This window comes from Carcharhinus amblyrhynchos, chromosome 9 (genome assembly GCF_965287045.1).
Source record: "Carcharhinus amblyrhynchos chromosome 9, sCarAmb.v2.hapA, whole genome shotgun sequence".
Lineage (NCBI taxonomy): Eukaryota > Metazoa > Chordata > Chondrichthyes > Carcharhiniformes > Carcharhinidae > Carcharhinus > Carcharhinus amblyrhynchos.
This window is the reverse complement of record NC_137332.1, coordinates 78,772,545-78,795,046: the sequence shown is the minus strand read 5'-3', so window position 1 is coordinate 78,795,046 and position 22,502 is coordinate 78,772,545. Positions and strand designations below refer to the sequence as shown.

General features: G+C 43.4%; 1 protein-coding gene across 1 annotated transcript in view; it reads left to right on the top strand.

The window, feature by feature from the left end:
• The first annotated feature begins 2,007 nt into the window (after positions 1–2,007).
• Positions 2,008–22,502, top strand: part of pappa2 (pappalysin 2) — a 379,187-nt gene continuing 358,692 nt past the window's right edge. The window contains exon 1 of the mRNA XM_080196777.1: positions 2,008–2,590. Coding sequence (XP_080052903.1) covers positions 2,008–2,590 — 583 coding nt within the window. The remainder of the gene's footprint in view (positions 2,591–22,502) is intronic.

The window sequence follows — 22,502 nt, the reverse complement described above, 5'->3', positions numbered from 1 at the left end:
CTGTGAACCTGAACTCCATAAATCAGAAAATCCTCAACATCATTGCTGTGTTTTTATTTTAAAAAGGTATGGAGGCGATGTTTAATCTGGCCGCCCTTTTATTTATTTTCTTAAAGTTCAGTTCGGAGGGCAGATACATTAAGTGAAAAAATTGAAGGGCACGCTTGTGTGTCCGTGACACTGCAGACCCATGTTTGTAAATGCTTAAGTTCCCACACTAACTCCACAACCTCCAAAGGAAGGCCAGTGTCCAAGTTCAGTCTGGGCCGCGTTACTGCCTCCCACTGCGGGCAGCTCGTACCCAGAAGGGGCCCCCAGCCCAGGGACTGACTGCCAGTCCATTGTGCTGTGATCGGGAGAGATGTACTGCTGTTTCCCCTATTTGCAAAGCGGTGCTGTGTGCTCGGAGCGCTAAATTGCGCTCCTTTGTCTCGGTTTGAGCCCGTGTACCCAGCCCTGTGCTCATGAATAATGCAGAGGCTGGCTGGCTGAACAACGCCGAGTGAGCAAGGTGCTGGGACAGGCTCACTGAACCTCAGATCTTGTGGCGCTTGATGCTGTTGGCCAAAAACACACCTTATTGCACGGAGCGGGCTGATGTGGGGACTGCAAGCTCATTGACAGTACCCGATTGCTTTCATTCATCAGCTGAACACTGTGCAAGAGTTTGAACACATTCATGTCTCTGATATCCGTGTGTGTAGATCTATCTAAATTGTGTGTGTCGATAACAATGTGTTTATTTATCTGTGGGTGTGTACATCTATATATGTGTGTCCCTATGTTATAGGCTTGTATCTGTGTCCATGTCAATATGTGCATTTTTATATGTAAGCTGTTTCTGTATAGACGCGTGTATTTATATCAATGTTAGTACAGTAGCTCTGTCTCTATATTTGTGTTTGTGTATATTGTTATGAGGGTGTAAGTGTGTTCATGGTCCCCCTTCTGTCTGTGTGTGTCGGGGGAATAGCGTCAAAGTTAGAGCAGTAAGTGTGAAACTCCTCAGGGATCGGTGCAGAAGGCTAGAGAGTCGGTGCAGCCCCCCCACCATCACACACATAAGCTGCCCCCGTTCAGCCACAAGCGACCCCCCCTCTCCACCACCACACACACACACACACACACAAAACAAGTAAGCCCCTCTCTTTCCATGCTCAAGGGGGTTGCCACATGAATGAGGCTGATCTGAGACAAGGACCACCATTGCCTGTGGCCCCCCTCCCCACCAGCTTTATCTGGGGGGGAGGGGGAGGAGCGAGAGAGAGAGAGAGAGAGAGACCCTTCAGGATGGAGTGCTGTCAAAGCAGCTCTGGCGCCCGGGGGGGGAGGGAGGGGGGCTAGGGGTCGTTTGATATCGCCCCTTCTTGTTCTACAGAATCAGGTTGAGCCTCAGTGAGTTGCTGTTTACAATTTGACGGCATTTCTCTCTCTCTTTCTCTCCCTCCCTAGCCCACCCCCCTTTTTTTCCCTAGCGGATCACATGATGTTGTATCTTACACACACAGAGAGAGAGAGACAGACCCACACACACAAACCCACCCACCCAGCCAGTCAAACAATGAAGAATAGATGCAGATATGCCAAAAAGATAAAAATAAAAAAGAGGGGGGATACCCGCGTAAGGGGGCAGAATGTGTGTTGTGTTGTGTAAGAGAGAAAAAGGCGATCCAGAGAGAGAGGACAGGACAGTATAAAATGCTCAACCTGCGCTGGAGAAAGGCAATAATTTGAGTGTGAGTGTAGACAACAAGGGGCTACTCGAACTTGAATTGCAAATCTTAAATTCACCTTGGCAGGATTGAGAAGTCTCAGAGTTCTTTTATTATATGTAGAGGCGTTGAGAGTTTTAGATCCAGCTGATTAAAATAGAAATCATTCTTTTTATAAAGGTTTTTTTTGAAATAGGGGAAGTTTTTTTTGAGAAAGTTTTAATTTGGAGATAACCGTACCTGGGGTTTAAAAAGGGTTTTATTTTTGGTCCCATCGGCTCAGGGGTGTTCCACTATGCTGGTTCCCAGAGCCTTGTTTGTCCTCAGCACCTTTCTGGACCTCTTGACACTCAGTGTGGTCCGAGCTAACCCTCACTGGCGCTACAAGCGAGCCCTCATTTCCCGGGCGGAGAATAGCCGGGGTGGCCCCGGAGAGGAGCACTGCCGGACGGCGGAGCGAAGAGGCAGGAGCCGGCGCTGGGCACCGAGAGCCCGGCTCGCCCTGTACCCGGGGCGGCAGGGGGAGCAGGGAGCTCCTTGGGCGCTGGAGGTCGGCCAGCCGGCCAGCGGCAGCGGCAGGAGGAGCGGCAGCGGCGGCAGGAGCCCGTCCCCCCAGGGCGGAGAAAGCGGCGGAGGCAGAGACGGCAGCAGCGGCGCATCCCCCGGAGGATGGAGGGGAGGCAGCTCCTTGCCCCGCTCCCAGGGCTGGGGCTCCGGGCCGAGGGGGAGGCAGCCCCCCACCGGCACCGTCCTCTACCTCTCCGGGGGCAGGGAGCGCCTGAAGCCCCGGCGGGAGGTGAAGATGCCGCGGGGACCTTTCACCGCCGAAATGTGGCTCAAAGCGGAGGGAGGGCAGAACAACCCAGCAGTGCTGGCAGGTAAGGATGCTGCGTGGGTGCTGGGCAAACTTCCACAAAACACCTGTAAGATAAGCTAGAGACATAAAAACCTGCAGCAAATATTCAACACCGCCAGTAACAGCATGTTCAAAAATCACTTTAAATATTCAACAATATCACCTGTAAGTAAATATACAACATCACCCGTAACCAAATATATACAAACATCACCCTAAATAAATATACACAAGCAACTAAATTTACACCAACATCACCTGTAACCAAATATACACCAACATCACTTGTAACTAAATATACACAAGCAGCACCTGTAACTAAATTTACACCGACATCACCTGAAGCAAAGTATATGCTAACATCACCTGCAATAAAATATATGCTAACATCGCATGTAATCAAATATACACCAACGTCACCTGCAATAAAATATGTACCAACATCACCTGTAATCAAATATACCCCAGCATCACGTGTAACCAAATATCCACCAACATCCCCTGTAGCCAAATATACACCAAAGCACCTGTAACTAAATGTACACTAACACCACCTGTAACTAAATTACACCATCACCTGTAACAAAATGTACACCAACATCACCTGTAATCAAATATACACCAAAATCACCTACAGCAAAATATATACTAACATCACCTGTCACCAAATATACACCAACATCACCTGTCACCAAATATACACCAACATCACCTGTAACTAAATAAACACAAGCTTCGCCTGTAACTAAATATACGCCAATGTCACCTGTAACAAAATATACACCAAGATCACCTGTAGTCAAGTCTAGACCAACATCACCAGTAACAAAATGTACACTAACATCATCTGTGCCAAAATACACCAACATCACCTGTCACCAAATAGACACCAACATCACCTATGACTAAATATACACCAAAATCAACTGTAATCAAATAAACAGCAACATCACCCATAATCAAATATACGTGAACATCAGCTGTAACAAAATATGCACTAACATCAACTGTAACTAAATGTACATCACCGTCACCTGTAATCAAATAAATAGCAACGTCACCTGTAATTAAATATACATAAACATCACCTGTAACTAAATATGCATCAATAACATCTGTAACCAAAAATACACCAACATCACCTGTAACAAAATATGCACTAACATCACCTGTAGCCAAATATACACTAACATCACTTGTAATCAAATAAACAGCAACATCACCTGCACCAAATATGCATGAGCATCACCGATAACTAAATATACACCAACATCATCTGCAACTAAATATATACCAGCATCACCTGCAACAAAATTGACACCAACATCACCTGGAATCAAATATACACCACCATTAACCATAAACAAAGATACACCAATATCACCTGTAACCAAATATACATCAACATTAACCATAAACAAATATACACCGACATCACCTGTAACCAGATATACACCAACACTGCTTGTAACCAGATATGCACCAACATCACCTGTAACTAAATATGCACCAACATCACCTGTAATCAATATACACAAACATCGGCTGTAACTACATATACACCATCAGCACCTAATACCAAATATACACCAACATCACCATAACTAAATATACATAACATCACCTTTAATCAAATATAAAACAGCATTGCCTCTGACCAAATATACACCAACATCACCTCTAACTAAATTTACGTCATCACCTGTAATCAAATATACAGCAACATCACCTGTAACCAAACATACACCAACATCACCTGTAACAAAATATGCACCAGCATCACCTGCAGCCAAATATACAGCACCATCACCTGTAATCAAATAAACAGCAACATCACCAGTAACCAAGTATACATGAACATCACCTGTGATTAAATATGGATCAACATCATGTATGGCCAAATATACACCAACATTATTTGTTATCAAATATACACCAAAATCACTTGTAACTAAATATATGGCAACATTACCTGCAACTAAATATATACCAACATCCAAATTTACAGCAACATAACCTGTAACCAAATATACACCAACAGCCCCTGTAACGAAATATACATCAACATCATCAGTAACTAAATGTAAACAAGCACCACCTTTAACGCAATTGGCGCCGTCACCTGAAACTAAATATACACCGCCATCACCTGTAATCAAATAAACAGCAACATCACCTGTCACCAAATATACACCAGCATTACCTGCAGCCAAATATACACCACATCACCTTTAACCAAGTTGACACCAACATTGGAGTTGAGGAGGAACTTTTTCACTCAAAGGGTGGTGAATCTCTGGAATTCTCTGTCCATTGAAGTGGTGGAGGCTACCTCGTTGAATATACTTAAGTCACGGGTAGGTATATTTCTGATAGACAGGGGAATTAAGGGTTATGGGGAGCAGGCGGGAAAGTGGAACTGATCCACTTCAGATCAGCCATGATCTTATTGAATGGCGGGGCAGGCTCGAAGGGCTAGATGGCCTACTCCTGCTCCTTTTTCTAATGTTCTTATGTTCTTATTACCCCCTGTAACCAAACGTACACCAACATCCCCTGTAACCAAATATACACCAACATCCCCTGTAACCAAATATACACCACCATCACCTGTAGCCAAATATACATCAACATCACCTGTAACCAGATATATACCAACATCACCTGTCGCCAAATATGCTGCAACATCACCTGTAATCAAATATGCACGATCATCACCTGTAACCAAATATACACCAACATCGCCTGTAACCAAATATATACCAACATTGGCTGTAGCCAAATATACAGCGACATCACCTGTAATCAAATAAATACGATCTTCACCTATAACTAAATATACACCAACATCACTGTTAACCAACTAGACAGCAACATCACTTGTAACCAAATATACACCAATATCACCGATAACTAAATATACACCAACATCACCTGTAACTAAATATACACCAACATCACCTGTAACTAAATATACACCAACATCACCTGTAGCTTAATAGACATGAACATCACCTGTAATTAAATATACACCAACACCTGGAACATCCTCTTTAACTTGACATACACCAACACCAATAGAACCTCTAACTAAATAGACACTAACATTGGTAAAATTACCTGGAGTGTAATATACACCAACATCAGGAATGTCATCTATAACAAAATATACACTAGGAGCATCACCTATATACACCAGATTATCTGTAACCAAATATATGCCAATATCATGTGTAACTACATATATACCAACATTTCTTAGAACCACATATTGAGCAACAACAGGAACATCACCCATAACTAAATATACATAAACATCAAAATCACCTGTACCAAATACACACCCCCATGTGTTTCTTCATCACTTATCCTCAGTATATACCCACACCTATGTTGCCTGTGACCTGTACAGAATACACACCCCTACCTGTACCATTTCTGCCAGTGGTATCAAATGAACACCCACCCTGTACCCTTTCTATCATCTGTACCAAATTAACACCCACACTTGCACTTTCCATCATTTCTAGTGAATGTATATACATCTGTACCACCACCATCACCTTTACTAAATATACACTGAAACCTGTACCATCTCTGTCACCTTTAAGAAATATACACCCAAACTGTATCATCTCTGTCACTGTTACGCAATATACACCCATCACCTGTCTTGGATATATTCTCACCCCGTACGCACTCTGCCACTTTTACCAAATATCCACTTATACCTGTACCAAATATACACCCGCACCTATACACTCTATCGACTGTATTGAATATACATCCACACCTGTACCATCTTTGTTACCATTACCAAATATACACGTCTATACTCTATATCACCTGTATTGAAAATATACCCACTTCTGTGCCAGCTCTGTCACCTTTACCAAATACACACCACCCCCTGTACCATCTTTGTCATTGGTATAAATAAACCCACACCTATACCATGGGTGGCACAGTGACACAGTTGTTGGGACTGCTGCCTTACAGTGCCAGAGACTTGGGTTCGACTCCCGGCTTGGGTGACTGTCTGTGTGAAGTCCCCGTGTATTTGTGGGTTGCCTCTGGGTGCTCCGGTTTCCTCCCACAGTCCAAAAGACATGCTGGTTAGATGCATTGGTCTGCTAAATTCTCCTTCAGTGTACCCAAACAGGCGCCAGAGTGTGGTGACTTTTCACAGTAATTTCATTGCAGTGTTAATGTAAACCTACTTATGATACTAATAAATAAACTGAACCTTTAAAATAAAAAAACTGTATCATCTCTATTACCTGTATCAAATACACATGCAAATGTGTACCATGTACATCCACTGGTACCAGATGTACACCCACACCTCCAACATCTCAATGTCTTGCATCAAATTTATAACAACACTTATATGACCATATCCAGTCTCATATACTCCCATCTGTAACATCGCCATGACTCTGCTAAATATGCATCCATAGTTTAACCATTACCATCACTTGTGCTAAGCATAAACCCACACTTAAACCATTTCCATCTCTTTTACCATGTATTGCCAAATTTAATTGAATCAATCGAATGCTTGTGAGTGCAACTGTTTTGAAGAGTTCGTTATCATGTCTTGTGAGTATAGCTGAGCTGACAATCTAGCTCAGCATTAAAAAAGGGTAACTACAACGTAGATATCTGGGTATCTCCATCTGCTTTAGAAAGCGCCTAGCTCACAAACATTTCCTGTGCTGCAGCCAGTCTTGTATATGATTAATCTTCAGTGTAACTGTTCTTTGCAAATATTTTTAATACCTTTGTTTTGTTCCTGCCACCCCTTCAAACTTTATTGGAACAAGTTCCTCTCCTTTTAGCAATGTATGGGTGTATACCCCTATGAACATATCTATATTTTCCACAAGGAAATAGATATGGAAGTGAATTCTAAAACTGCTTGCCTAGTTTTCTCAGATTATGTACTTGGGTCAATTTACAGTTTTTACAGCTAATTTACAGTTGTTGGCTGGAGCTCTCTGGTCTCACTTGCATCATTACCACAGCCATCCAGTTCTCCATTCAAAACGGTGAGAATCCCAGCCGCCAGCAAGATTGGAGATTTCCAGCCAATCAGTTTTTCCTAATTTCTGCATCAGTTTCATACATGAATGCTCGGTATACTTTGATAGTTTTGTCTCTTCATTTGGAGAGTCTAGTCTTCGTATTCATCAATCTGTGCATTCATTTTGCTAACGCTAGTCATCAAATATCACATTTTGCCTCAGTATCAGCAGTGTGGGAAAGAAACACTATCCACAACTTCTCTTCTGCTGACATGGAGTGATGTATAAAATCACTACAGTGCAGAAGGAGGCCATTCAGCCCATTGAGTCTGCACTGACTCTGACAGAGTGTTTCACCCAAATCCTACCCCCCGCCCTATCCCTGTAACCCCACACATTCACCATGACTAATTTACACATCTTGGCATACTAAGGGGCAATTTAACATGGCCAATGCACCTAACCTGCCCATCTTTGGACTAGGAGAGGAAGTCAGAGAAAACCTCCGCAAACACAGGAAGAGTGTGCAAACTCCACACAAGGCTGGAATTGAACTGAGTCACTGGCGCTGTGAGGCAGCAGTGTCAGCCGTTGTGCCACCGTGATAAGTTTATTGACACTTAATGGGCGCTTGAGTCCTCAAATGCGTGTTGACCACTTGACCTGAGATCCTAGATGCCTCCTGGCACCTGTGGGAATGTATTCCAGTCAGAATCAGCAAGAGAAGATAGGGGAGTATCGTGAAGAAAAAAAATGAGTGAATTGAGGCCAATTTGTAAATCTGTAAAACACAACCATTGAATCTTGCATTCAGTCTTTTGAGCTTGACTATGAACAGACAATTCCTAAACAAGGGTGTAAATCACTTCAGTGATGTTATGATTTGAAATTTGGCCCCAAGTTGACTCCAGTGTGCAACGTCTGACTGACTGGAAAACATTTTCTGCATAGAATCTTAGAATCATAGAAACTGTAGTTGCAGAGGGGGCCATTTGACCCACTGAACCTGTACTGACAATCCCACCCACGTCCCATCCCCATAACCCCACATATTTACCCTCAATCCCCCGACACTAAGGGGCAATTTATCATGGCCAGTCTACCTAACCTGCACATCTTTAGACTGCATGAGGCAGGATTTTTAATAATTGGAACAAGCAAGTTTATGTACATGTCACCCATCTATCTGGCTAGAAATATATTAAAAAGTCTGACAACACCAGGTTTTTGTCCAACCGATTTATTTGATAATAGACTCACAAGCTTTCGGGGTTAGTCCCTTCGTCAGGTGAATGGAGAGCTCTGGCCTCAGACAGAGCATATAAAGCACAGACAGTTTAGAGATTACTGATTAGAATGCGAATCCTTACAACTAACCTGCTGTTCAAGACCTGAAGTGGCTGACAATGTGAGTGGAAGGAGCACTGATCACAGGTTAAAGAGATGTGTATTGTCTCCAGACAGTACAGTAAGTGAGGTGCGTTAACACCAGATTCATCAGCCGCACTCACAAGACAGCCCCGAACATCACCCAAGCACAACGCAACGCCATCCACACTCTCAAGACAAACCGCGACATTGTCATCAAACCAGCAGACAAAGGAGGGGCCATCGTCATACTGAACAGAACGGATTACTGTAAAGAAGTGTACCGACAACTAAACAATGAGGAACACTACAGACAATTACCCACAGATCCGACCAAAGAACACACTTGTCAACTCAACAATCTGATCAAGACCTTTGATCCGGACCTTCAGAGCACCCTCCGTGCTCTCATTCCACGTACTTCCCGCATTGGAGATCTCTACTGCCTCCCAAAGATACACAAGGCAAACACACCTGGCCATCCCATCGTATTGGGCAATGGAACTCTGTGTGAGAACCTCTCCGGCTATGTCGAGGGCATCCTGAAACCCATTGTACAAAGAACCCCCAGCTTTTGTCGCGACACTATGGACTTCATACTGAAACTCAGCACACATGGAGCAGTTGAACCAGGGACACTCCTCGTCACAATGGATGTCTCAGCGCTCTACACCAACATCCCCCACAACGATGGCATTGCTGCGACTGCCTCAGTACTCAATGCTGACAACTGCCAGTTTCCAGATGCAATTTTACAACTCATCCGCTTTATCCTGGACCACAATGTCTTCACCTTCAACAACCAGTTTTTCATCCAGACGCATGGAACAGCCATGGGGACCAAATTTGCACCTCAATATGCCAACATCTTCATGCACAGGTTCGAACAAGACTTCTTCACTGCACAGAATCTTCAACCGATGCTATACACTAGATACATCAATGACATTTTCTTCCTTTGGCCTCATGGTGAACAATCACTGAAACAACTATATGATGATATCAACAAATTCCACCCCACCATCAGACTCACCATGGACTATTCCCCAGAATCAGTTGCATTCTTGGACACACGCATCTCCATTAAGGACGGTCACCTCAGCACCTCACTGTACCGCAAGCCCACAGACAATCTCACAATGCTCCACTTCTCCAGTTTCCACCCTAAACATGTTAAAGAAGCCATTCCCTATGGACAAGCCCTCCGTATACACAGGATTTGCTCAGATGAGGAGGATCGTGACAGACACCTCCAGACCCTGAAAGATGCCCTCGTAAGAACAGGATATGGTGCTCGACTCGTAGATCGGCAGTTCCGATGCGCCACAGCGAAAAACTGCACCGATCTCCTCAGAAGGCAAACACGGGACACAGTGGACAGAGTACCCTCCGTCGTCCAGTACTTCCCCGGAGCGGAGAAGCTACGACATCTTCTCCGGAGTCTTCAACATATCATTGATGAAGACGAACATCTCGCTAGGGCTATCCCCACACCCCCACTTCTTGCCTTCAGACAACCACACAACCTCAAACAGACCATTGTTCGTAGCAAACTACCCAGCCTTCAGGAGAACAGTGACCACAACACCACACAACCCTGCCACAGCAACCTCTGCAAGACATGCCGGATCATCGACATAGATACCATCATCACACGTGAGAATACCATCCACCAGGTACACGGTAAATACTCTTGCAACCCGGCCAACATTGTCTACCTGATACGTTGCAAGAAAGGATGTCCCGAAGCATGGTACATTGGGGAGACCATGCAGACGCTACACGACAACGGATGAATGAACATCGCTCGACAATCACCAGGCAAGACTGTTCCCTTCCTGTTGGCGAACACTTCAGTGGTCATGGGCATTCAGCCTCTGACCTTCGGGTAAGCATTCTCCAAGGTGGCCTTCACGACACACGACAGCGCAGAGTCGCTGAACAGAGACTGATAGCCAAGTTCCGCACACATGAGGACGGTCTCAACAGGGATCTTGGGTTCATGTCGCACTATCTGTAACCCCCGTGACTTGCCTGGGTTTGCAAAACCTCACTTACTGTACTGTCTGGAGACAATACACATCTCTTTAACCTGTGATCAGTGCTCCTTCCACTCACATTGTCAGCCACTTCAGGTCTTGAACAGCAGGTTAGGTGTAAGGATTCGCATTCTAATCAGTAATCTCTAAACTGTCTGTGCTTTATATGTTCTGTCTGAGGCCAGAACTCTCCATTCACCTGACGAAGGGACTAACCCCGAAAGCTTGTGAGTCTATTATCAAATAAATCGGTTGGACTAAAACCTGGTGTTGTCAGGCTTTTTACTGTGTTTACGCCAGTCCAACGCCGGCATACCCACATCATTAGAAATATATTTGCATGACTCTCATGAGTCTCCTCTCTCTCTCTCGATTTTGATTTGATTTATTATTGTCACATGTGCGATGTTAGTGTAACTTTAAGAGTTCCTTAAAATTCATGCTCACAGCCTAAGGTGATGTAATTGTTGGGAGGAGGAAAACAAAGTGGACAGGTCAGGTGACAGGATTTCATTTTCAGTTTCAGTTTGGAGCTGTAAGTTTGAGTTTTAGCTTTAGAACGGACAGCAAGCTAAAGAGAAATGTTTTCCCTCTCTCCCTGTTGTTTTGAAAGTTCTGTTGGTTAGCTGAAAACAAGTTTTTGTTTTCCTGATAGTTGTAAAACCTGCTGTTGTTTGGGGACTGGACCAGAGTCCAGCTGGTGTTCTGGGAAGCTATCTTGTCTTCAAACTGTTCAGAGTCTCAAGAGTATTTGGCTGCAGAATTCAACTAATGGCCTCAAACCCAGTATTATATGAGCTTCAGTGTATGCTGTGTTGAGCATGTGTAAAGGGTTGTTTATGGAGGTTGGTTTGATTGGGATAGCTTATATGTATTAATTAAGGGTTACACATTATTGTGTTTGTTTTGTTTTTGTTTGTAATTGTTAGACATTTTTGCTAATTTTCTTTCCACACATGTTAACTATATTCTAAAATAAACTTTGTTTGATGAAAGCTCCCTAGTGAGTCTTGTGAATCACACCTGAAGTGGAGCATATCATGCTTATCTTAGCCAAATTCAAAATGCAAAAGTTATGATTCAGGCAGGCTTCATTAAACTCTTTGGAGTTTCTAACCTGAACCATAACATATGTCTTAATATACAGTGAAAAGTATTGTTTCTTGTGCACTATACAAACAAAGCATACTGTACATAGAGAAGGAAAGGAGAGGGTGCAAAATGTCATGTTACAGTCATAGCTAGGGTGTAGAGAAAGATCAAATTAATGTGAGGTAGGTCCAATCAAAAGTCTGATGGCAGCAAGGAGGAAGCTGTTTTTGAGTCGGTTGGTACGTAACCTCAGACTTTTGTATCTTTCTCCTGATGGAAGAAGGTGAAAGAGAGTATGTTTGGGGTGCATGGGATCCTTGATTATGCTGACTACTTTTCTGAGGCAGCACGAAGTGCATATAGAGTTGATGGATGGGAGGCTGATTTGTGTGATGGACAGGGCTTCATTCATGAACCTCTACAGTTTCTTGTGGTCTTAGAAAGAGCAGGTGCCATACCAAGCTGTGATTCAGCCAGAAAGAATGCTTTCTACAGGACATCTGTAAAGGTTGGTGAGAGTTGTAGTGGACATGCCTAATTTCCTTAGCCTTGTGAGAAAGTAGAGGCATTGATGAGCTTTCTTAAAGCTATAGTCGCCTAGAAACTTGAAGCTCTCGACAATTTCCACTTCATCCCCATTGAAGTAGAAAGAGTTGAGATCTTCAAGTTTTTAGGTGTCCAGCTCACCAACAACATGTCCTGGTCCCCCCACGCCAACACTATAGTTAAGAAAGCTCATCAACGCCTTTAATTTCTCAGAAGATTAAGAAAATTTGGCATGTCAGCTACGGCTCTCACCAGCTTTTACAGATGCACCATAGAAAGCATTCTTTCTGGTTGTATCATAGCTTGGTATGGCTTCTGCTCAGCCTAAGTCCACAACAAACTAAAAAAGGTTGTGAATGTAGCCCAATCAATCATGCAAACCAGCCTCCCATCCATTGACTCTGTCTACACGTCATGCTGGCTTGGCAAAGCAGCCAGCATAATTAAAGACCCCACTCACCCTGGACATTCTCTCTTCCACCTTCTTCCTTCGGGAAAAAGATACAAAAGTCTGAGGTCACGTACCAACCGACTCAAGAACAGCTTCTTCCCTGCTGCTATCAGACTTTTGAATGGACTTACCTTGCATCAAGTTGATCTTTCTCTACCCCCTCAGCTATGATTGTAACACTACGTTCTGCACTTTCTCATTTCCTTCTCAATGAATGGTATGCTTTGCCTGTATAGGGTGCAAAAAACAATACTTTTTACTGTATGTTAATACATGTGACAATAACAAATCAAATCAAATCAAAAATCAATGATGTAGACAGGGACATGTCCTCCACTATGTCATCAGCAAATTTGAAAATTGAGTTGGAGGGGAATTTGACCACAAAGTCATAGGTATATAAGGAGTATAGTAGGGTGCTGAGGACACAGCCTTGTGTCGCACCTGTGTTGAGGATGATTGTGGAGGAGGTAGTGTTGCTATCCCTACTGATTGCGGTCCATGGATTAGGGAAGCTAGGATCCCGTCACAGAGGGAGGAGCCGAATCCTACACCATGGAGTTTTGTAGGAATAATGGTGTTGAAGGCTGAGGTGTAGTCAATAAATGGAAGTCTGATATAAATCTTTGTTATCCATGGTAATCTGGGTTGAGTGTAGGGCCAAGGAGACAGCATCAGCTGTGAACCTGTTACAGTGATAGGTGAAGTGTAATGGATCCAGTCAGTCTGGGAGGCTAAAATTGATTTGTACTGTGATTAACCTTCCGAGTCACTTCATAATGATGGAAGTCAGAGCCACTGGGCTTAGTGTTATAACATCTAAACTTAAACCTTTAGAAGGATGTATCAAAGTTGAACTCAGTCTGATTCTCACCACCAGACATTTATATACATACAAGATACACAATGATCCTGATGAGACTTGATTTTTCTGAGGCATAATTTCTTTCGGGAGTAAGTTGCCTGGGGCAATAGTCATTACATGGTCCCTCAGGCATGTCCAAATTAGTAAACCTCTGTAACTTCCTCCACAGCTCAGGTCAGTTAACATATATATGAGCCCAATGATACTTTGAGTTATTATTTCTGTTTGTGAATTTTGCACTCTTCTTGTGCATCCCTGATTGTTATTGCTGCATCGTAGGTTGCTGTGCCTTCTGATACCCATGCCTTATATGTGGAATTGCCGCCCAAATGTCTCTGTCTCTCCAACTCTTTCTCTCTCTCTTCCTTTAAGCCACCCCTTAAAACCTGATAGAAGTTTACAAGATTATCAGGCATGGGTAGAATGGATAGTTGGAATATTTTTCCCAGGGTAGAATGTTAATTACTGGGGGACATCGGTTTAAGATAAAACAGGGAACATTTAAAGAAGATGTGAGAGGCAATTTTTTTACACTCAGAGTGGTAAGTCCTGGACTGCGCTGCTAAAGGAGGTGATAGAAGCAGATACAATAGCAATGTTTAAGAGGAATCTTGACAGATGCATGAACTGGCAGGCCGTAGATGAATATGGATTGCATAGAGGTAAAAGTTCTTTAGTTTAGAAAGGCGTCATGTGCCAGTGTAGGCTTCAGAGGCCGAAGGGCCTGTTCTTGTGCTGTATTGTTCTTTGCTCCTTATTCTTTGTACCCTCTGAGCAAGTATTGGCTACCTTTCCTAGTGTCTTGGGATGGAATTTTCTGACTGTTAGATCGATGGGATCTTCTGGTCTCAACGATGGCACATCTCTGCCATGGGTTTCCAGGTGGAGAGGGCTGCATTCAACAGGAAACCCCTGTTGACAAGGGCAGGACTAGAAGATCCCACCGCTGGCCAATGGTGGTGGGTTGCACGGATAGTGCTGCCTCTGGTGTCTGATAATGTTTCATGGGACATTTCACTATATTAAACAAAGGAGACTATAAGATATATGGGGCAAATTGGCTGTGATGGATTGGGAAACTAATTTAAAAGGTATTGTAGTAGACAGTCATTGGCAATTATTTAACTAATCAATACATGGTTTGCAGCAAATATACATTCCTTTGAGGTACAAAAACCACCAAGAAAAGTAATCTAACTGCGGCTAACAAAGTAAGCTAAAGATTGTATTAGATCAAAGGAAGAGTTTTATAAAGTTTCCAAAATCTAGTAAGCCTAAGGATTGGGAGTATTTTAAATTCAGCAAATTTAACCAAGGAACTGATAAAGAAAGAGAAAATGAGTATGAGAGTAGAGTAGCAAGATACATAAAAATAGAATGTTAAAATTTCTACTGGTGTGTAAATAAGAAAAGATTAGCAAAGGGGAATGTGAGCACGCTACAGGCACAGGCAGGAGAATTTATAATGGGGAATAAGGAAATGGCAGTACAACTGAACAAATATGTTCTGTCTGTCTTCATCGAAGAAGATACTGAGACTGGAATCCCAGTGGGACTAGAATCCTAGAAATCCTGGAATCCTACTGGGACTAGAATCATAGAATCCTTATAGTGCAGAAGGAGGCCATTCAGCCCATCAAGCTTGCACCAACCACAATGTCTCCCAGCCCCTATCTCCGTAACCCCTGTATATATCATGATAGTCTCCCTGAGACTAAGTGACAATTTAGCATGGCCAATCAACCTAATGAGGAACTGAAAAAAATTGACATTAGTAAAAAAGTAGTACTGGAGAAATGAATGGGACTGAAAGTTAATAAATGCCCTGGATTTGATGATCTACATCCCAGAGTGTTGAAAGATGTGGCTACAGAGATAGTGGATTCATTGGTGATGGTTTTCCAAGATTCTGGAATGGTTCCTGCAGATTAGAAGGTAGCCCCATTGTTAGGGAGGGAGAGACAGAATGGGAAATTACTTGTGATAAAAGCCAACATACCATTTGCCTTCCTAATTGCTTGTTGTACTTCCACATTATTACAAGAGGATTTGAGGACAAGAGCAAAGATGTTTTGCTTCAATTGTATAGAACCTTTGGTTAGATCATGCCTGGAATATTCTGGTCTCCCTTTCTAAGGAAGGATATGCTTGCCATAGAGGGAGTGCAGTGGAAATTCACCAGACCAATTCTACAAGGTCCAATGAGGTCCAACGCAGAGAGATTGAGGAGCTTGGGCTTGTGTTTAGAGATTAGAAGAATGAGAGGTGATCTCATTGAAACTCACAGAATTCTTAAGGGGCTAGGCAGGAAAGATGTGGAAAGGATGTTTCCACTGGGGTGTTTAGAACTGGGGACAGAGTCTAGGAATAAGGGGAAAGCCACTTAAGACAGAGACAAGAAGGAATTTCTTCATTCAGAGGTTGGTGAATCTTTGAAATTCTCTACCCCAGGGGGGCTGTGGTAGATCACTCATTGATTATGTTCAAGATGGAAGTTGATAGATTTCTAGATAGTGAAGACATTAAGGGATGTGGGGATAGTGTGGGAAAATGGCTTTGGAGTAGATGATCAGCTGCGATCCAATTGAATGGCAAAGCAAGCTCGAGGGGCTGAATGGCCTCCTCCTGCCCCCATGTTAATTAAAATTGTTATACAAACGCCAGTTGCTTTTGTTGTACAGAGGTGTGAGAGTGGGGTAGCAGTTTAAAATTTGCGCCTGTTATGTGTGCACATCAGTGAACTCTGCCACCAGTATTCTGCAGTAACATACAAGCTCATGCTGCTCAGTATTTAAGGAGAGTTTTATCTATCACTTGTGTCCTGGTGCTGAAAGAACAGTCCGATCAGATGATCATCAAGGAAAGTATTTGACTTCCAGCTTTGGTTTGGCTCGGTATTTGTAATACCAGGGAGGACAGCATGGTGATGTTGGAGAATGCTGGGTCAGGGGTTCGTGTCAGGGTTTCTGACCTGTACCTGCCGTGTTAGAGGGACTAATTATAGAAACCAGAAAGTGTAATTAAAGAGAAATGGGAACTTAAAGAGAGAATAATAGCAGCAAAAATAAGGGAAAAGGGGAGAAGAGAAATGTAATAACATTTTGCAACTTTTAATATAAGAAGCAAAAATTTAAATTTGAAGATGACCTTTATTCTGGTGTTAACTCCTTAAACACCAGTGGCAAGATAATTCATTGTCATGAGTCTTGCAACAGATCTCTGTGTATAGATACCTGTCTAGGCAGCAACTGGGGACCACAATTAATGCCAGGACTCATGAGTGAGATGTGCTAAAAGCAAAGGTCAAATATTTGCCTGTGAAAACATGAATACCGGCATGCGGTGCTCAAAGCAGCTGAAAATCGCCCTCTCCTACTTGGGGTCAAATTCATAAAAGAAACTGTGACCTTACTGGTCAACAATAAGCAATAAATGTCAAATTGATTTTAGTAGCTACTCAGAGAAAGGTCTCCCAGCTATTAAAGATGGCCTGAGGCTGGGGAATAAGTATGGTCGACAAGGTGAAGGCAAAATGGAATGGGAGGGGCGAGGTTACAGGAGAGATCGAATGAGAAGTGAAATAGGAAACAGCAAAGTAATATTTGTAACTTTCTGCACAATTGCAATGGGGAAGCTGTAACTGATGATGCGGCAGATTATTATTGGATGACTACAACAACAAGTTTAGTTAAAAAAAGTTTACAGTTTATTCATTATGAGTCACAAGTGAGGCTTACGTTACATTACATTACTGTGAAATTCCCCTAGTCACCACACTCTGGCACCTGTTTGGGTCAATGCACCTAACCACCGCGTCTTTCAGAATGTGGGAGGAAACTGGAGCACCCAGAGGAAACCCACGCGGACACGGGGAGAACATGCAAACTCCACACAAGACAGTGACCCAAGCTGAGAATTGAACCCGGGTCCCCGGCACTGTGAAGCAGCAATGTTATCGCGCCACCCAACTTGCACCTTGTGCGTTATTGAGATGTCCCAAAGCTTTTCGCTACCAATGGATGACTTTGGATTGTAGTCTGTCCTGTTTTCTGGGCTAATGCTTGCACACAGCAAGATACCAGAAGCAGAAGTGCCCATTTGGTTCGTTTTGCTGGAGTTGGTTGAGGGACAAGTATCGACCAGGATACTGGGAAAACTTCCTTGCTTTTCTTTGAACATTGCCGCTGGTTCTTGCTCATTGAGCTGAGGGGGTAGCTGGAGCCCTTGGTTTAATGTCTTTCACCTCCGCACTTACAGCACTCCGTCAGTGCAGCAATTGAAGTGGTGATCTTGAATGTGTGCTCAAAATCACTGGACTGGGACTTGCAGCCCTGACCTCTGTGTCAGAGATGAGTGAGAGTGCAACCTGCTAAGCTAAGGCTAATGAGAATTTAATAAGGGGATTTTCAGAGTAATCTCACTACAATGTTGATGTAAGTTTACTTGTGCCACTAATAAAATAAAACTATTGAATTGTAAAAACCTGTGAGGGACTTTTTTTTAAAGATTAGATATCTAGCTGAGTTCTTTGAAAAGACCGGCATTGCAGGGGTTAAAAGGTTGCGTCTGTTGGTGTGTGCAATTCATTATTCATTATTCCTGACTTCCATGTGAGGTTTGGCATCAAGTGCTGATCTGTAGGAACCCTCAGTCGGAAACCAGATGTAGGGAGCCTCATTTCTTAAATGTCACATAGAAGGAAGAAATGGTGGACAAAAACAGGGAAGTTTTCCTAGTATCCTGGTCGATACTTGTCCCTCAACCAACCCCACCAAGACGAATCAAAAGGGCATTTCTGTTTCTGGAATCTTAGCTCACAGAACAGGACAGACTACAATCCAGATTAAGATTATATATCTATTTTAAGAATCCCCATGTCCAGTTTGAATCGCTTTTTGAAATGTTGGGTGGACATTGCACTGAGAAATGGGAAGCAATAACCTTGTCCTTTGCCAGACTGAATGGTCGCATTATATTTCAGGGAATTAGAGAAACAGGAAGAGGCCATTCAGCCCCTCAAATCTGTACAATTAGTTCATGGCCAATCTTTATCTCAACAGTACCAAACTACCATTTCTCCTGAAGACCTGCTCAGTGCCTGTTGCTGAGAAATGCACCTTGAATGATGAATGAAGGCAGTATGAAATCCTTCAGCTCAAGTTCATACATGTATACAAGGTGTGCACGTTCTCTTATTGTGATTACATATTCCCTCCTTAAAACTCAATGGTCTGACCCTGTTTCTGCCTAAAATCGGCTGCTGGTAGATAAAGGAAAGAATTGTCATTTTATATAGCACCTTCCATATCTTAGCATGTCCAAGGGTACTTCACAGCCAATGAAATATTACACTGTTGTAATGCAGGAAATATGGCAGCCAATTTGCACACAGCATGCTCCTACGAACAATAATGCAACCAGATAGTCTCTTTCAACACAAGGAATAGTTCTTTGAGAAAATACCATGAAGTCGCTTACAGCCACCCAAGAGGACAGATATGGGGCTGCTTTTAATAAACCAAAAGCTGGTACGTCTGGCAGTGCAACAGTCCCTCAGTGTTGCACCCAAGTGTCAGCTTTGAGTATTTGTTCAAGTGTATGAAGTGGGACTTGAATCCTCAACTTAGTGACTCTGAGGTTAGGTCGCATCATTTGCTATTCGAATGCAATACGTGTATATAAGGAGCATTGCAATAAGCTGAATAGGGCACAGTTACCAAGAGGTACACTTTCCTTCATGGTCAATGGAAAGTATGTCATGATGACAATCATTTCCTTCCAACGTTTCATTCTTCTTTCTGCTTGAACTTGTCTTGCTGCCACATTTTATCCAGCTGGCTGATCTTCATGCTGGGTCTAAATAGTGACTGTCAGGAGCTATTTTGCCATGGAATGTCACACACACCAGCCTGATTTGTTCTTTGGGCTGAGACCAACCCAATGTTCCCAGGTGGGCTTTGCTGCACATTGGTGAGGAGCGGGTCACTTTCACTGCTGATTCTTCTTCTCACTTCATTTGTCTGGTTCAGGGGCACAGGCTAATCCTTACATCCCGAGCTGTGTTCAGGAATCTCAGCATTGACTCTTTTCAGTGAAGTGACCTTTTGACGACTCCAGTTCCTCTCTGCACTCCAAGCCCACAGTTAATAACATGGGGCTTGAAGCTCACTCTCTGACCCTCTGGAGCAGCTAAACCAGATAGACCTGATGATGTGACACTGGCTCATCTGTTGGAAAGCAGGCAGACAGAGGTGACAATCTTTGCTAGTTAGCATCCTGTTCCCTAATGAAGGCAAGCTAAGAGTTTGCTCAAGTATTTTTGCAAACTTTGAAGCAGTCCTTTATTTTGACATTTTGATCTCTTGCCTTTAACTCGAGGAAACAAGGACTAGTTAGCGATGGTTGCTGTCGCTAGTTAGTAGTCATTTACTAAGAAAAGTTCCACTCCACCCGTTAACTGAGACAAAGTGAGTTAGACAGCAAGGTTTGTGATGATCTGGAACTCTGTCTCCTCTGTTGCGGCTGGGGGACAGGGACGGGGATGGGGATGGGGCGGGGGTGGGTTATGGTTAGAACATAGAACATTTCAGCGCAGTACAGGCTCTTCAGCCCTCGATGTTGCGCCAACCTTTGAAACCAATCTAAAGCCCATCTAACCTACACTATTCCAATATCATCCATATGCTTATCCAATGACCATTTAAATGCCCTTAATGTTGGCGAGTCCACTACTGTTGCAGGCAGGGCATTCCACGCCTTTACTACTCTCTGAGTAAAGAATCTACCTCTGACATCTGTCCTATATCTGTCATCCCTCAATTTAAAGCTATGTCCCCTCGTGCTAGCCATCTCCGTCCCAGGTAAAAGGCTGTCACTGTCCACCCTATCTAATCCTCTCATCATCTTATATGCCCTTATTAAGTCACCTCTTAACCTTTTTCTCTCTAATGAAAACAGCCTCAAGTCCCTCAGCCTTTTCTCATAAGACTTTCCCACCATACCAGTCAAATCCTGGAAAGTCTCCTCTGCACCCTTTCCAATGCTTCCACATCCTTCCTATAATGCAGCGACCAGAACTGTTTGCAATACTCCAAGTGTGGCTGTACCAGAGTTTTGTACAGTCACAACATGACCTCATGGCTCCGAAACTCAATCCCTCTACCAATAAAAACTAACACACCATACGCCTTCTTAACAACCCTATCAACCTGGGTGCTGACTTTCAGGGATCTATGCACATGGACACCGAGATCTCTCTGCTCAGCCACACTGCCAAGTATCTTACCATTAGCCCGGTACTTTGTATTCCTGTTACTCCTTCCAAAATGAATCACTTCACACTTTTCCACATTAAACTCCATTCGCCAACTCTCAGCTCAGCTCTGCAGCTTATCTATGTCCCTCTGTAACCTGCAACATCCTTCCCCACTGCTCACAACTCCACCAACTTTAGTGTCATTTGCTAACTTACTAATCCATCCTTCTACGCCCTCATCCAGGTCATTTATAAAAATGACAAACAGCAGTGGCCCCAAAACAGATCCTTGCGGTACACGACTAGTAACTGAACTCCAGGATGGACATTTCCCATCAACCACCACCCTCTGTCTTCTTACAGCTAGCCAATTTCCTGCTAAATCGCCCTCAATCCCATGTCTCTGTATCTTCTGCAATAGCTTACCGTGGGGAACCTTAACAAACGCTTTACTGAAATCCATATGCACCACATCAACTGCTTTAGCCTCATCCACCTCTTTGGTCACTTTCTCAAATAACTCACTAAGGTTTGTGAGGCACTTCCTACCCTTCACAAAACCATGTTGACTATCCCTAATCAAATTATTCCTTTCTAAATGATTGTAAATCCTGTCTCTTAAAATCCTTTCCAAGGTTAGTTGAAAATTTCAAAACTGATATTATTGACTTCTGATGGGAAAGGTGAAGGATTTGGATTGATTCAGGTTAATAATCAGCCAGAATCTAACTGAATAATGGGGGAGGCTTGTGAGTTGAATGGGTTATTCCAGTTCCTATGTTGCGGTTATAGAGTAGCCATTAACTGCCCTGCTTTCCTTGTTGACAGAAAACTGCAGCTATTTCTAATGACTGGACATCCTGGATTCTGCTTCTTTGTAGTCAGAGATGGAGATGTTCAGGGCTGCAAGTCATCAAACTGAGGGTTTGAATTGTACTGAGAGTCAGGGCTTGGACTTCCTGCTGGAACCACTAGATGGAGCAGTGGACAAACGTGGGAGAAGTGCAGCCACATGGATGGGTGACGGACTCAGTGAAGGAGAAGGTGGGGAGGGGTGGGGGCAGCAGGGGTGGGCAAAGGCATCGATCTGCTCAACTCACCCCTGAGGGCACTAGCTGTTCATCAGTTACAGAGCCACATTCGGAGGCCACTGTGGAACCCAGCTGCAGGCCAAAGGAAAAATCTCCAGGATAGCAACCTCTGGTTGAAGAAGGAAAGAATGAAAGGAATTAAAATTTGAAAAACAGGAAACGTTGAACATACTCAGCAGGTCAGGCAGCATGTGTGGAGC